Here is a 15400-nt window from a genome sequence, read left to right as displayed (position 1 = left end):
AAAAGGTCGGTGACAAGCAATGTGTTTGTGGTGGTGTTAGCATGCTTACCGCCACAATAGAAAACGAAAGTAAAGGGTCAGAGTTTGAACAAACCTGAAGCAAAAGGTAAGGAATCTGTGGGAGGCTACGGAAATAATAAGGGTGACTTACGGTTGTCTGGCAGTGACAGCGTGCTTCGATGTTCTGGCAGAGGTCGCGCTCGCTCCCAGTATGTGAAGGGACTGTGGTCGGCCAGTGAGAAGGCGGCTCGGGAGAGAAGTTGATTGTATGCAGTGAGAGGGGTGGGCCAGTAGAGTGCTCATGTGTGCCACTGAGCGCGGCCACTCACGTAAACCAGTAGGTGGTGCTTAAGAGCTCGAATACAAGCAGCTCCCCTGCACCAAGGATAGGAATCCCTCAAAGCGGCAAATTTGATGCAGCGGTTTCTACAACATCAGGTCATGGTAAGCTGCGGAAAGCACAAAAGGAGGATTTCCAAAGCGGTCTAGACAGTAAAAAGGCATTAAATGGTGTCCGGGAGACACATGCACAGTTGGTTGTTGCCTCTAACAGAGTGATTCTGGCAGGCCATGGAGTGCGGCGAGATCAGGACATGGTCAGGTTGGGGGCTGGGGGGAGGAAGAGGCTCAGGCCACAAAGGCTATGTATGAAAAGCAGTAAAGGTATGGCTGTGGGTGGTAGAACAAGAAGGGCCTGGCAAAGGTGGACTTTTAGTTGTAGAGGAGCGGCCAAGGCCCACAGATCCCTCAGGTTGGTGCAGCCTGCAGGACACCTTGGGAGCAGGACTGAAAGAAATTCAGTTGGAGAGACCAGTCACTGGCCAGATTAGAAGTGACCTGGGAGCGCCGCTTGCAATAGAGGGAGAGGTTTTGAACAACCATCCTGACAGTGCAGGAGGAGAAGATCACCATTGCACAGGACCAGTCAATCACAGAGTTTGACTGAAAATCTTTTGATGGTGTAGTTGGTGATGGAGAATGTCCGGGGGTGAGTGGGTTCGCCAAAGAGGGGGAAATTGAGTGTGAACTAGATTATGATGAGGTGGAGGAAGAGTTGGAAGATGAGGAGATTCTGCGCTGGTAAATAGTTAACACCAAAAGACGGGAGATGGGGAAGGGGAAACTAATGTCTCTCGCAGTAGTGCTGTGTTACAAGCTGGAGTTACAACGTCCAACAAGGACAGGGGAGAAAGGAGTAGGAGGGGTCCTAAGGAGAAGGGGATCAGCGAAGGAAATCTCCTTAGACAGTGAAAAGGCAGAGTGCACACGAGCAACAGTGGTGGTGTAGTTGGGAATGGGGAGGATCTAAAGACAAAGTGACGTCAGTGGATAGAGAGTTGGGAATAGGTACAATGCATATCAGAATGGGTACACAAAAAGGCCCCAAAAATAGAGTTAGCTGATACAAAAGGTAAAGAGAAAGGTAAGGAGGCAGGTGGTGAGCACTAACATAAAAAAGAGGCTGCAACAGAGAAGGTATAGGAGAAGGATACAAAATCCACAGATTCTGAAACAAAAGGTAAATCGGAGGGTTTAAAGAAACTGCCAAACATGGGGGTGTTGATGCCTCGGGGGACACACCTGTCTAATGCCACAAAGAAGAAGATATGGATAGGGGAATTTATGGATGTCTACAAATTGTTGCATAGAGAAGTACAGTCGAAAGAAGGGTCAAAGAGGCATCGGAGTTGGATAATAGACGTAGAGTTCCTTCCACAATAGATATGTGGACACCAGCAATTTAGATCTATGCAAGATCATGTTGTGAAATGTTTACAGAGAGATTAGTGTCGATATTAAATATATGGACACAATTAGGACGTCACACATGGATTTTGGTGGTTTTGCCTAGTTGCATTACGATGAGTTCAGGGTGAGGATGGTGACGAAACCTGACCAACTATGGGGAGAGGTGGACAATGAACTATGGCTACAGTGAATGTACCTACAAAGGTCGCCTCCAGCATCGTATAAAGCAAGTAGTTTGGCTGTACCATACCAGCCCTTTCTGGGATGACTCACCTCGTGGGTTAGGCATGGGAGCGGGAGGGGGTTGCAGGTGCCTGGGGTCAGGGAGCGACTCCAGGGACCTGCTAGAGCTTCACAGGGAATATTAAAATATAAACATGAATGTGCACGATGTCGGAGAAAGCATGTGGCTGTGCAGTGTTTTGGTGGGAACAGGCAAACTTCGTGGCAGTGTACAAGGCAGGGATAGGGGGTTCAATTTCAGCCTCGTAACAAGGGCTTTAACTCTAGTTAAAGTTGACAAGTTGAACATCTGGCTTGCGTTTTATCCCAACAGAGAAGAGGATTTGATTTTGGAATGGGGTGTTTCAAGAGGTTTTTAGTTTGGGTTATCAAGGCCTTAGGCAGAGGAAATTTGAGTTGAACTTGAAATCAGCAAGGGAGCAGTCACAAGTGCGAGACAGAAATTACTGAATGAGGTTGCTGAAGGGAGCATGGCAAGCTGTTTGTATTTTGATCTTTACCTGGTTTGATGGTATCCCCTTTAGCTTTAGTGCCCAAGAAAACTGATGGCAAATTTGAAATGATTCATGATCTCTCTTGGCCTAAAGGTTTGTCTGTCTAATACTTTATTGCTAGAGGACACAGCTGTTCAGTTTGCTTCTGTAGCTATGGCTTTAAGGCGAAGAGCAGGTCCAAGTTCCGAGTTGGCTAAATGGGACATCAAATCAACCTTTCAATTACTTCCAGTTCATCCCCCTGACTTTTCTTTGTTGGGTTCACAGTTTGGAAATCGATTGTATATTGATAAAGTGTTGCCTGTGGGCTGAGTGATTTCATGCAAGCTTTTTGAGACATTTAGCACGTTTTTACAGTGGTGTTTCACGTTCAGATCAGGTCACGAGTTAGTCAATTATTATTTGGATGAATTCTTGTTTGTTGGTGCAGGTGGTACAAATGCATGCAAAAGAGCACTGCAGGGTTGTCAGAATATGGCAGAAAAGCTGGGTGCTCCATTAGCACCAGAGGAAACTGAAGGCCTGAGTACTTGCTTGGTCTTCTTGGGTTCAGAGCTGGATACAGTGACCAGATAAGCTAGGTTACCTCAACAGAAGGTCAGAGAGATGGTAGTGTTGGAAGAGGTGATTTCAGCACCTAAGCTCCTGCTTAGATTCAGTTATTGCCAGGACACCTCAATTTTCAATTCCGGGTGGAGAGAGGTGGTGGGGCTTTTTGTCGTTCTCTTGGCTTTGCCAGTGGCAAAATGACCACATCACAGGCTTTTTGGAGTATCATTGCAAAACTTGACGCATCGCTGCTGCCTGCCCCGAAGCGGGTCCCCACTTGATGCAACAACTGCGGCTTACAATGCAGGCCCGACCTTTTGCTACAGCACCTCCAAACAATCGCCCCATCAGGAAATAAGCTGGACTACTCTTTCCAAGCTACCAAGGGGGTCAAGCACAGGTTATTCTAAGGGTGTAACTTACTTACCATGACTACAGTGAGCGTCTCTACTTTGACGGGCTGCAAAGTTTTGCCAACTAGATACAACATTTCTAACACTTATGAAACCACAGCAGGTGAGATGAGAAGAAGAATGTTGCAAGGGTGGGCCAAAGAACATAAGAGAGGGCAGTTTAAAAGGGTCCCAGTGACAATGGAGAAGCTGGTGTCAATTAAGAGTTTTCCCGAGCTCTGTTTTGACTTGTTTGAAAGGTTATTTTTCAAGCTATGCATGTCATGGCTATTTTGGATGTTTTTCTAGTTGCTGGGCAGGGGTGAAGATAGTGGATTAAAGGCAGAGGGCATAGAATGGTCTGATAATGCATTGAAATTATACCTAGCAAGTTCAAAAACGGATCAGACAGGTAAAGGGGTGAGGGCTCTGTTTAACAAAATGTGTGCATTGGTATGCCCAGTGGAGGCTTATTAGGAGCTCAGTTTGGATAGTTTTTTTGCCGTGCAGATGGGTTGAGACTACTAGTGTCACAGGTTTTAGGAGAAAAGAGGAATGTTCGTTTTAAGATGGGGGAGAATCCCAGTATTTTTGGCACGCATTTTTTTTAGATTTGCTGTTGCGTTTGACAGGGCCAGGTTAGGTTTCTCCATGAGGGAGATGATGGCTGTCTGAATTAATGTTGTTTACACTACATCAGACAATTGGAAAAGTTTTAAGGTTTGATACCAGGTTGTGTAGAGAGTCCATCCAGCGGCTTCAAAACCCTCTGCATCCTCCGCAAGACATTCAAAAGGATCCCCTCATAGTCAAGGAAGACGGTCACCCACGCACTCATCATCAGCAGCCTGGACTATGGAAACACACTCTATGCTGGCTTTAACAAGTCCCTTCTCCGCAAAATCCAGACATTACAGAACACCGGCGCCAGACTCGTCCTCGGCATCCCCCGGCACGCACACATCAGCCAACACCTACGAAGACTCCACTGACTCCCCGTGGAGAAAAGAATCACCTTCAAAATCCTCACTCACGCCTACAAATGCCTACATAACCACGGACCCAAATACCTCAACAATAAAATCAACTTCCACGTACCCAAAAGGAGTCTCCGATCCTCCAACCTCGCACTGGCCGAAAACCCGCGCTTCCACAGAGCCAGAGCAGGCGGAAGATCCTTCTCTCACATTGCAGCCAAGACCTGGAACGAGCTACTGGCAGACATCAGATGCGCCCCCACACTGAACACCTTCAGGAAGACCCTCTAAACCTAGCTCTTTGGCTAAACATCTGCGGAACCCACTCCCCCCAGCTTCTTGGGACCCTCGCAGGTGGGTAGCCTGCCCCTGATTGATCCGAGGCGATGTTTACCATATGGATTGTGGGCCACTCCTTTATTCAAAGGGTAGCGAAACAAGCAGAGAAACGTCCTTTGAGAAGAATTTGAGTTTTTGATCCAATGAAATAAAGATTGAATAGTGGGGTAAGGGCAGAATGAAGTGGGGTCAACTGCTGCCATGTCTGTCAAATCTGGTGACAGAGTGCATGTTTTTGGATCTCTTGGTCTTACATTTGGGTGAGAATGACTTAGCGTAATAGTCGGGCACACGTGTTTTGGACGGCGTTAGTTCCGCTAAGAGTTTGGAGAGGCGCAGGAAAATACACAGCAGTTGCAAAGACTAGGCTCGGCGATGCAAAAAGTAACCAGGGAGAGGCAACGTTTCTGTAAGGAAAGGGGACTAGGTTGGTTGGAACTCTGGGACATAAAATAAGATTTCATGTATTATAGGCAGGGCAGAGTTCCTTCATCTTTCATGGAGAATGAGCTGTCCTTGTGGGAACGTTTAGCATTAAAGCTAGCAGTGAACAGATGGTGCTAAAAAATATAGGCAGTTGGTGTGACACCCATCCCCTTTTTACAGGTTTAAAATGGCAGTGCAGGCTGTTGCGGGGGCAGCAAACACTTGTTTGAAAGGGTTCTTGCCTGGGAAAGGGAGGTGGGGGTTACAGGAAAAACGTCTTGGAAGGGTTTTTCCTGGTGGCAGGAATGAAGGAGCTTGTGCCAGGCCGGAAGGGTTGGGGCTTTCGAGGTAGTCCTTGGCAGTAAGGATACAGGGGAGCAATGGTTGGGTCACGTGTGAAGGACAGCAAATTAAAGGAAAGGGGATGGTGAGGAATGAATTTTTCTTGGGGGACTCTTCTAGTTGGGGGGTGGGGAGGATTAATGGGTGTGGTCAGTCAAAATATTTCATTAGTGAGGCGTGGTTTTTGATCATTTGTTGTAATCTAAATAAGTTCACAACCTACATACCGGTCATGATAAAGTGCCTTTTTCCACTCACCTTGGCCTGTTAATTCGGTGCCGTTTCGCCCAATGGGGGTTCCTGGGGTTGCCTCCCTAGGATGTCCACCCCCAGGGTGCTTCGGATGGATGGCGCAGTCCAGGGCTTAGGATTGGTTGGTTCAGGCTTAGGGTGGGGTTTAGGTTGCAGTTGGTGTTCTGGGGGTCGGTTAGGCACAGATTTAGAAAGCTGTGGTCCTCCTAGGTAGGGTACTGGTTTTGCCTTTGCCCCCTCCCTCCCACCCTATGTTTCTGGTTTTGCGGGCATACAGGTTGTTTGTTTTATTGGGTAATAGTTTTGCAGGTGGGGGTCTTGGTTTCAGTTGTCGAGATCAGGACAGGCGGAAGAACTAAACAAGACCTTGAAGGGTAGTCCTTGGCAGAGGGAATACGGGGGAGCCATTGTTGGGTCATGTGTGGAGGACAGCGAATGAAAGGAAAGTGTATGGTAAGGAATGAATGTTTGGATGATTGTTGAGGGACTGTTCTTGTTGGGGGGTGGATTAAAGTGAGTGGTCAGTCTAAAAATTGTGATAGTGAGATGGAGTTTTTGATAATTTGTTGTAATGTAAATAAGTTCACAACATGCTTAAACGTCATAATAAAGCAGCTTTTTACTCTCACTTTGGACTCTTTATTCTGCGTAGTTTCGCCCGAATGGGAATTTGCATTCCACAGCTTTTTAAAGTACAACTCTGTTAGTCATCTCTGGGGGTTGAAGAATGCTTTCCTCAAAGATAATCTGACTTCACAAAAGAGAATGCTTGACATGCACACGTTATTAAAAAATGTTGAGACACACTCACAGCTGTGCTTGCGCTTGTTGCTACGCAGAGGCAAATTTAACTTCAACAAAATGTTCTTCGTTTATAGTCAATTTTTTTTTAAAGAAAACTGTGATTCATTCATGCTCATACATTTATTCTGTAATTCCCCGCTTCACGGCGTATATTTTATAAAGAGAAATTAAAGTATAAAGCAAAACCGTAAACTCATTTGTCAGTGGGTGTTCTATATAAATACAACAGATATTATAAAATGTCATTTGTGTGGTAGGAATTACATCCCGCCTGTCTACAGGACTAATGAATCAGTTTACATCTGTAGAAAGCCACAAAGGTGGTCCTGATGGAATAATGTGTGGTTGTAACACCACCCATGAGAGTAAGCTGTAATTACAAAGTGAGCGCAAGTGGGTGAATTACCCACCCCAAGCACTATGTAATGTATTCCATCATCTAACGTGAAAGGCCAGCGCTGACTCTGATTAACGCAGCTGTTGGAATTCTGTGCATTTAGGACTGAGCATGCACACACATCTCATGATGGGCTAAAGCAGCGTCGGATCTGCCTATAAGGCAATCTGGCAGTGCTTGCTGGTCTGGTCTGACATTCTCAAAACTATTGAATGCAGCTAGCACAAAAGCAAGCAGTCCCCGATACCTTGCAGAACTACTATATAACGTGGATTTACAAGTTAAAAATGGCCCCAAATACGGGCCTTTTTTTTTGTTTCCTGATTTGGTAATAGGAAACCATTTTATTTTTGTGCCTGGCCCTATTTTCATCCATAGTCTGACCCTGGGCGAAAGGTGAAGGTAATCCTTGTACGAGAAACTGTGAAATCAAGTTTTGGCTAATGCTTCTGCGTAGCCCATCTCGATTGAACTAAATGGCAAGTGCCTAACGAGGTAATGTTGTATAGGTGCAGAGGAAGGGCATTCACCAGGCTTGGCAGTACTTTATTTGGTGAAACACACTTCCATGAACAAAATGTAGTATTCAACAAAAAGACTTTCTGGGCCAGATTCACAAAGATTTGTGTAAGAGTAAGTGTGACTTACTCATATAGCACTCCTAGCTTACTCTTAAATTTCAAGAGCCCTCACTTACACCTACAAAGCTCTACACGATGAAAGGCAGCACCTCCTCACATTCCACGCACCTGCCAGACTACTTCGATCCTCCCTACTTGCCCTCGCCTCTGTCCACAGGATCCACAAGACCAGAACAGGAGGAAGGCTGTTCTCCTTCCTCGCCGTCAAGACCTGGAACACCCTGCTCCTGCACCTCAGCCAATCCGCATCGCTGACACAATTCAGGAAGGACCTCAAGACCTGGCTCTCAGAATGATCCTCCACTCAGTCCCAACAGCAGCCCTCTCCCCCAGCGCCTTGAGACCCTCACAGGTGAGTAGCCACACTTTACAAGCCCTTGATTGATTGATTGCTAGAGTTTGGCAGTAAGTCATTTATAAGTCACAACAACATCTTTGTAAATGGGGCTGCCTGAATGCAAACTCTTGTTCACAAGTAAACGTACTATGAAATGTTTAGATGGCTGTTGAGTCTGGAATGAGAAGCAATGCGCACAGCTAATAATCACGAAAACTGCAAAGAAATGTTAACAACAAATAGGTTCTCTTTTAAAGTGAGTTTGAAGTGTTCAAAAGTAGTATTATACATGCGGTTAGTGAATTATCACACATTTATCAAATTTTCTATTTTTACAGCAGTACTGTACTATATGTAAATGTAAATGTATTTGAAGAGCGCACTGTCACCAAGCGGTTTCCTTGCGCTATTACTCATACCGCTGTAGAACCCTTCCTGGCTTTCCCTGTGAAGTGTCCACTCCTGGGCACCCCCAGGGTGAAGCCAGGCATCCTAGCGCTGTTGGGGCCGGTGTGGAGGTTAAGCAAGCTATTGCCCAGAGTTGCAGAGTGGGGCCCATGATTAGAATAGGCACCGAGGCGAGAATTGTCAGGTCCGAGGAAATTGAGCCCAAGACCCGCTGAGGTGGGAATTGAGCCCTGGTCCCGGGCCAGAACTCTGCATCAGGGTCTGCCGCTCTAACCATTGAGCCACACTCCTCCACCTATCAAATATAAATGCTGTAACTTCACCAGAGCACCGGAAATTGTCTCCCCTTTTACTTCAGCGGAATACTTTGTTCATGTTACCCTCGATTGGTGCAGCCACCCAATACAGTGAATGCAGCACACATCCTTCAACAACATGCAGTACTAACATTACGTATTTTAAAGATTAACCAGTGAAAATATTACCTGGAAGATGACAAACCACTGGGATCCCTAATTTTGCTAGCTCTTTAGCATCACCAATGCCAGATAACATGAGAAGCTGGGGGGAATTTATGGACCCACCACTCAAAATCACTTCTTTCTTGGCAAACACCTAAAACCATAAACATAAAACACCGGATTAGAAAAAGAGGTTGGCACACACTCCTTATAGTTAATTTCTTCTGACACCATCTGTAAAAGGTAAGATTCAGACACCATTTTCAATGTTTGCTGCATAAGCTTTATCTAATAACCGAGATCACGAAGAATAGGAACCTACACCCCCATCAAGACCAAATCCCTCCAGCTTTACGATTTAATTGCTAGTGATGAAGACAAAAGCTGGCATGCTAGTTTGAGACTACTGACGCCATGATGGAATGTCCTTCAGGGATAGTTGGTGCCAATGAAGGATGTACTTTGCAGTCTCTCTGGAAGGCAGAAAATAAACAAATCTCCAAGACTATCACAGTAGAACACAGACAATTTAGAGCGTACGTAGACCCTTCATACAAAGTCAAAAGTCTGAACAAGAATAGTTTACAAAATGTTTTAAGATCTTTTAGAGGCCATTGCATTTTTATTTGTGACACTATTTAAGGTAGCAGTATATGACATGAAAACTAGTGCTGTCATTTCTTTATATGTCAAGAAGCATACAAAAAGTCTAGAATTAGTCTGTTAATTTTATGAATGGAGGACAGGATTGGTTGTTGCGTACTGTGCTGATTAAAAGCTCAGAGATTAAGGAGAAACTGCGGAACAACCCTTCCTCCAGGAACATTGAACATGAAGACCAGAAGCCCCGTACACAGTGCAAGACAGATCCTACTGCTTTCAACGACTGTGTTATAATTTATTAGTAGAGCACGCATACCCAGATGCTTGTTTGCGCTTTAGCTATATGTCAGTCCCTGATAAATCTTGTAGTAGGCATGCCATTGCCAAATTTCCCATATAATTTTACTCAACATCAAAAATAACTTCATTCGGCCTCATTAAAGTCCATAAAAGCACAAAATACAATCTTCACATTCGCAGTAAGAATAAAAACATCAGTGAAATTGAAAATGTGTAGCAAATCCTAAAAAATACAACATTTTTTGACAATACAATTGTAAAATTAAGACTCATCATTTTTTCTTAACCATATAGCAGCTGTAATGTAACTGAGTAAAGAAAAGCACGTTTCGAGTAGGTAGAGACTGCAAATAACTCAGACCATCTTTGTAAGAAGTAAAGTGCTTGTGCAATAAAATAGGACCTTAAAACTGGACTCTTAATTAGAGATACAAATTACAAAATAAACAAACTGCTCAGTTGATTGTGAAGAGACAGCACACATGGGCAAAAAGAGAAAAAAGTGACCCAAGAGCCAGCCAAAGGGAAGCCAACTAGGTGATGGGCAATATTTAGTCTTAGCCTTGTCAAATAATATCTGTGCTGAAGATTGATAAGCCAGGTTAAATAGAAATCCAGACCTGAGGCATTAGATAATGGCATGTACTTAATAATAGTACCTATGGGCACCTTTCTATTCGACCCTCCATATTTCATTCAAAAAAAGAAAGACTCACTTGGAAGCAGAGTGCTCTGAATCATACACTAAGGGAGAATCAGCACTATTATTGTATTGGTTGGTATGCCTTTGTCGGGACCTCTGGCGATTTGAACCCTCCAAATCCTGGGACCATTCCCACAATCTATGAGGATCACTTGGAAATCCCACCCTCCAAAACACCATGACTGCCTTCCATTTTAACCTCTTTAATGCCATCCTGCCTAAACAGCTAACAGCCACCTTGCTTTTGATCATGATCTTGTAAACACATCACTTGCAATTCCTGCTTGCCATCACTCACCACAAACAAAAAGATTACAGATATCCTATTTACAGGCTCAAAGGACAGAATAAAGGAGATGAGGGTGGTGGCCTCCTGTATACAAGGCATTCCCTCAAACTCATGTTTGACTTCACCCCTAACGTACTTGAACACATCACTTCCTGCCTTGGCTCTTCAGTGTCACTAATTTGGAACACTCTTTACCACCCCTCCCACAGACTTACTCATATATTCATTTGATAATCTTATTCAATTTCACAACACCATGTGCTCTATCAACCACTGCAACAAGCCCTGGAACTCCAAATTGACTCACTCTCCTTTGACCAAACAATCATCAACATTAACTTCCAAACCACACACATTCGTGGCCAACTCATAGACCTATGGCCGAGCACTCATTCAAATGGCCCTCTCCATTTGCTGCACCCACAACCTCTCATTGCCAATCCTAAGTAACCACCTCCAGATTGCTCCAAATCCAATGAATGCACACTTCTTTGATGTAACACCAGGTCTTGGCCCACTCACAATTCGAAGGCCCCACTGCCTGAAAGTTGCTCCTACAAAATATTCACACCATCCAGCTTCAGTTTATCCCAAACATAAACTTTAATATTGCTGAGCCCTACCCCAAGACTTCCAGAATGAGAGTTTGATCTCTAAGGAGAGATTGTCCATACCCTACTACCTCAACTAACACCCCTCCAACCTAGAACTCGCTTTCACAACTAAAACATGGATTTGAGCCAAATACTCCACTACTTCCGTGCCCTACACATCACCATTATATCCTATTTACAGGCCCAAATGACAGAATAAAAGAAGAAGAGGGTGGTGGACTCCTGTATACAAGGCATTCCCTCAAACTCATGTTTGTCTTCACCCCTAACGTACTTGAACACATCACTTCCTGCCTTGGCTCTTCAGTTTCACTAATTTGGAACACTATTACCACCCCTCCCACAGACTTAATCATATATTCATTTGATAATCTTATTCAATTTCACAACACCATGTGCTCTATCAACCACTGCAACTATGCCCTGGAACTCCAAATTGACTCACTCTCCTTTGACCAAACAATCATCAACATTAACTTCCAAACCACACACATTCGTGGCCAACTCATAGACCTATGGCCGAGCACTCATTCAAATGGCCCTCTCCGTTTGCTGCACCCACAACCTCTCATTGTCAATACTCACTCTCCAACCCTTTAAGAGAATCCTTGGGGAACTCAACTCACCCTTTAATGGGTCCTTCCCGCTTTGTAGGTTTCTCCACAATTTGAATCATTAAGACTGGCTGTCACCTTCGATACGTAGGAAATCAGGGACACTCGAGTTCATCACTGCCTCCAATGTGTATATCTAGCCAATGCAACCACCAGACTGATCAACTTCACTGCACTTAAAAAAATGTATTTCTTTTTTTGTGGGTTTTCTTGACTTTGTAAATGTTAACACACTCAAGTGATGCGTCGGTGTCGATTCTGCAGTCAAGGTGAGGTGTTGGTTCTGTAGATTATGCGCCGGGTTTTTCCATGCAGTTGAGAGGATGCGTTGATCTTCCCACATTACAGTGATGGCGATGCGCTGGTTCCTAATGCGATGCGCCGATTCTGCTCCCGCAACAGCAATGATGTGTCGGTTCTGCTGCAGACAGGAGAGGTGTCTGGAGCAAGCACCTTGGTCACATCTAATGGACCAGGCACAGGAGCAGGTATCCTGATTCTCAAAAACAGGAGGCAAGCCAGCAAGCCCTTGGAGATCACTTTGTGTTTAAGCAAAGTCTAGCTCTTCCTCAGCAGGGTCAGAGGTACTCCCCTTTCCACAGTAGAAAAGCAGTTCGTCCAGAATAGCAATCCAGCACACTGACAGTCCTATAAACAGCATTGTAGTCCTTCCTGACAGTTTCTTTAGAAGCCCAGAAAAATTAGGAACTGTTGAACTATAGACCGATCTTACAACTGCCTTTCCTCAGTACGTTACTGGATAAAGCGGTCTATCAATAACTATCGAGTTTTGTAACCAATAACGGTTTGGGTTATTCCTCCCAGATGGGTTTCTATGTAGGTTACTGAATTGGGCTCTCCATTGTTTTCATGTCTGACGACTTACATCATGCTGTTGATGTCAGTATTACCACGGTGTTAAACCTGGTGGACCTAACAGCAGCTTTCAATACGGTCAATCATTCTGTTCTTTTAACTTGACACGTGGTACAAGGACCACAGCCCCATTGAGCAAAAGGTTAGTCACAAGGGAGATTAGTATCTGTTGCTGGAGGAAGGGTGTAGGGTTGTGAATTTCAAGAGACTTTAGCAGCAACTCCCTATTCTTTGGACTGGGGAAACTCCCAGCCTGAACAGTAGAGAGAGGCAGACTTCTGTCACCAGTGTTCTGCAAGAGGCCTTTCACATATTTGAGGGAAATGAAAAGCCTGGTTTGGCAAAGACATGTACAGTGAGCTGATGTTCTGTGATTTTTGTAAAATTCGCCATCTTCGGTTATTCCAGAATACTGAACAGGAATGGGACAGTCAGTCGGCTGGTTTCTGTTGTTAGAGAGGGATTGATCATGCAGCATCTCAAGATTGGGTGCGTGTTCCACCAAGGTCGCTTTAAAGATAGAAAGAAATGAAAAGGAGCCTTGGGCAAGGGAGAAGGACCATTGTAGCTTTTGACCCGCTGTCATGAGCATGGGAGGGGGGGGGGGCACCAACATCTGAAATCTATATTCCTGAACTCTCTTGAACCTTCACTTCTGAGATGGGGCACCAGCTCATTGATTCTCCACCAGCTCTTGGGACGAGTGGACAAACTGCTGAGTCCGGATGGTGGAAGCAATGTGGACTCTTTTTGGCACTGGACCTGCTATGGTGACCTGAAGAAGCAAGCACTGTGAACTCTGGCTGTTGAGCTGTTACCCTGCTACAAGGACTAGGTAATAGTGGCTGGGGAGAGCAGGTGCAGAGTGTGGGCTGCCACTGAGGATCTGTTTGGGGCTGCTGAGGGGACCACTGAGCTATGCAGGGCAGGCATAGACCCTTTACAACGAAGCTAAGGGGTATGAGCAAGGAATGCCCATGCTGTGAAAAGTCCCTTTGTTCCTGGATCAGCAAGCACCTAGCTCTTATGACTGGTGCCTGGAGGGGATCCCTTGAAGTAAAACATTCCAAACACTGTCAAAAATGGAGATAACCCAGTTTCAAGCTTTCACTTGTATGCCGTTTTCCTACATTACCGGTGGGATCCCAGACCACTGGACGCCTGAGGCTACTGGAAAATTGCCAGCACAACCTGTGCATAGAAGACTCAGCCCTTAGAAGCGGGCATCCTCCATAAAATTACAAGCACAACCAAATGCCGTATATTCTCCCGGTTAGGCGGATCATGGTGAAAAGCCATTAGCCGGATTTGTGCACGTTGACCATTCTTTGATAGCACTGACCGGCCTCCTCACTATCACTACTGTGGGGCAGTCTTGCGGGTCCCCATGTGGTGTCTTGTTCCTCCCTTTGGCCAGCCTTTTTGGAAACAGGTCAGCTTATGGATAGTCAGGATTAAGTTGTTGTCTTTCTCCAAACCACAACAGTGCTGGACCACTCACAAATTCCAACCTGCTGTCCATTCCCAGATAGTTTACCACACTGCTTGCCAGTGAGGATGTGTACACACAAAGGTTTAGATTAGCAATAAAGCAGGGGCTGCTGCATGACCCCCAATGCATGGGGCAGGGAGGGAAATAAGTAGAAGGAATGGTGATGGGATGGCCATATGAGGTAGAGGCACCCACAACAGTGACTCCGGAGCTGCTGTAACTTTTGGGGAAGTAGAGAGGACACAATAAAAGTAATCCTAAGCATTTTTTTGTTGTGTCCTCTCATTCTTGCTCTGTTCAATTCTACTGGTGCCACCTAGGTTGAGTGCTTATATGGATGGAGCCAAGAAGCTTTGATGTACGTTGCACTTTACAAAAAAATGTAACAATGTAAAAAGCAATCAGCATAAACAACTAGGATCACAGCCTGAAGCTTGTGAATTCTGTTATATTAAAAATTATTTCAAAACAAAAAGGGAGAAGTGGAAGTACACCAAGGCACAACTCCACACTTTAATAATCAGATATCACAGAGAGCAATGGCTAATAGTATAGAGTTAAATTCGTCTATAACATTCAGAGTTAAATGTCGGAGATTTACCAATTGAGATGCCAATTTTATTTGAAAAGGGGAAGGCCTCACTCACTATTTGAGACATTCTTCATCATTGGAGACCTCACCCCACCCTGGTAAGAGAATACTACCAGGGCGGACACAACTTCAAATGAGAGGTTGTTCTTTGATAAAACGTACTGGATAAGAAGGGGTCCAGAATTCTTAAAAATACCTGAAGGTAAACCCATGTTATCACCTTTATTCCGGGGTACCTCTGGTATATCTAAAAAAACTAGTAGGATGGAATATAGGCATAATGGCCCCACCATCCTTTGTGATCAAACATGTTTCTGCCCTACCAATTGATAGTAGTGGTCAGGGACATTCTTCAGAGCAAAAGAGGATTCCTATCACTACAGACCATGCTAAGTCAGTGAGTGTAAAGGGGTCAAAGTAAGTTCTACCTTGACACCTGAGGTATGTTTCCTAAAGGATTATAAAACATACAAAACATAAGATAAATATTTTCAAGACGTCAACTG

The 15400-nt window shown here is 44.8% G+C and overlaps 1 protein-coding gene across 3 annotated transcripts in view; it reads right to left on the bottom strand.

The window, feature by feature from the left end:
* The window catches only part of CHDH (choline dehydrogenase), a 139262-nt gene that overhangs the window by 11978 nt on the left and 111884 nt on the right, over positions 1-15400 (bottom strand). For all 3 annotated transcript variants that reach the window (XM_086939144.1, XM_086939142.1, XM_086939143.1), the window contains one exon: positions 8836-8965. In XM_086939144.1, the coding sequence (XP_086795270.1) occupies positions 8836-8965 (130 nt within the window). The remainder of the gene's footprint in view (positions 1-8835; positions 8966-15400) is intronic.

Source organism: Lissotriton vulgaris, chromosome 9, assembly GCF_964263255.1.
Source record: "Lissotriton vulgaris chromosome 9, aLisVul1.2, whole genome shotgun sequence".
In the NCBI taxonomy this organism is placed as follows: domain Eukaryota; kingdom Metazoa; phylum Chordata; class Amphibia; order Caudata; family Salamandridae; genus Lissotriton; species Lissotriton vulgaris.
This window is presented reverse-complemented; position numbering and strand designations above follow the sequence as displayed.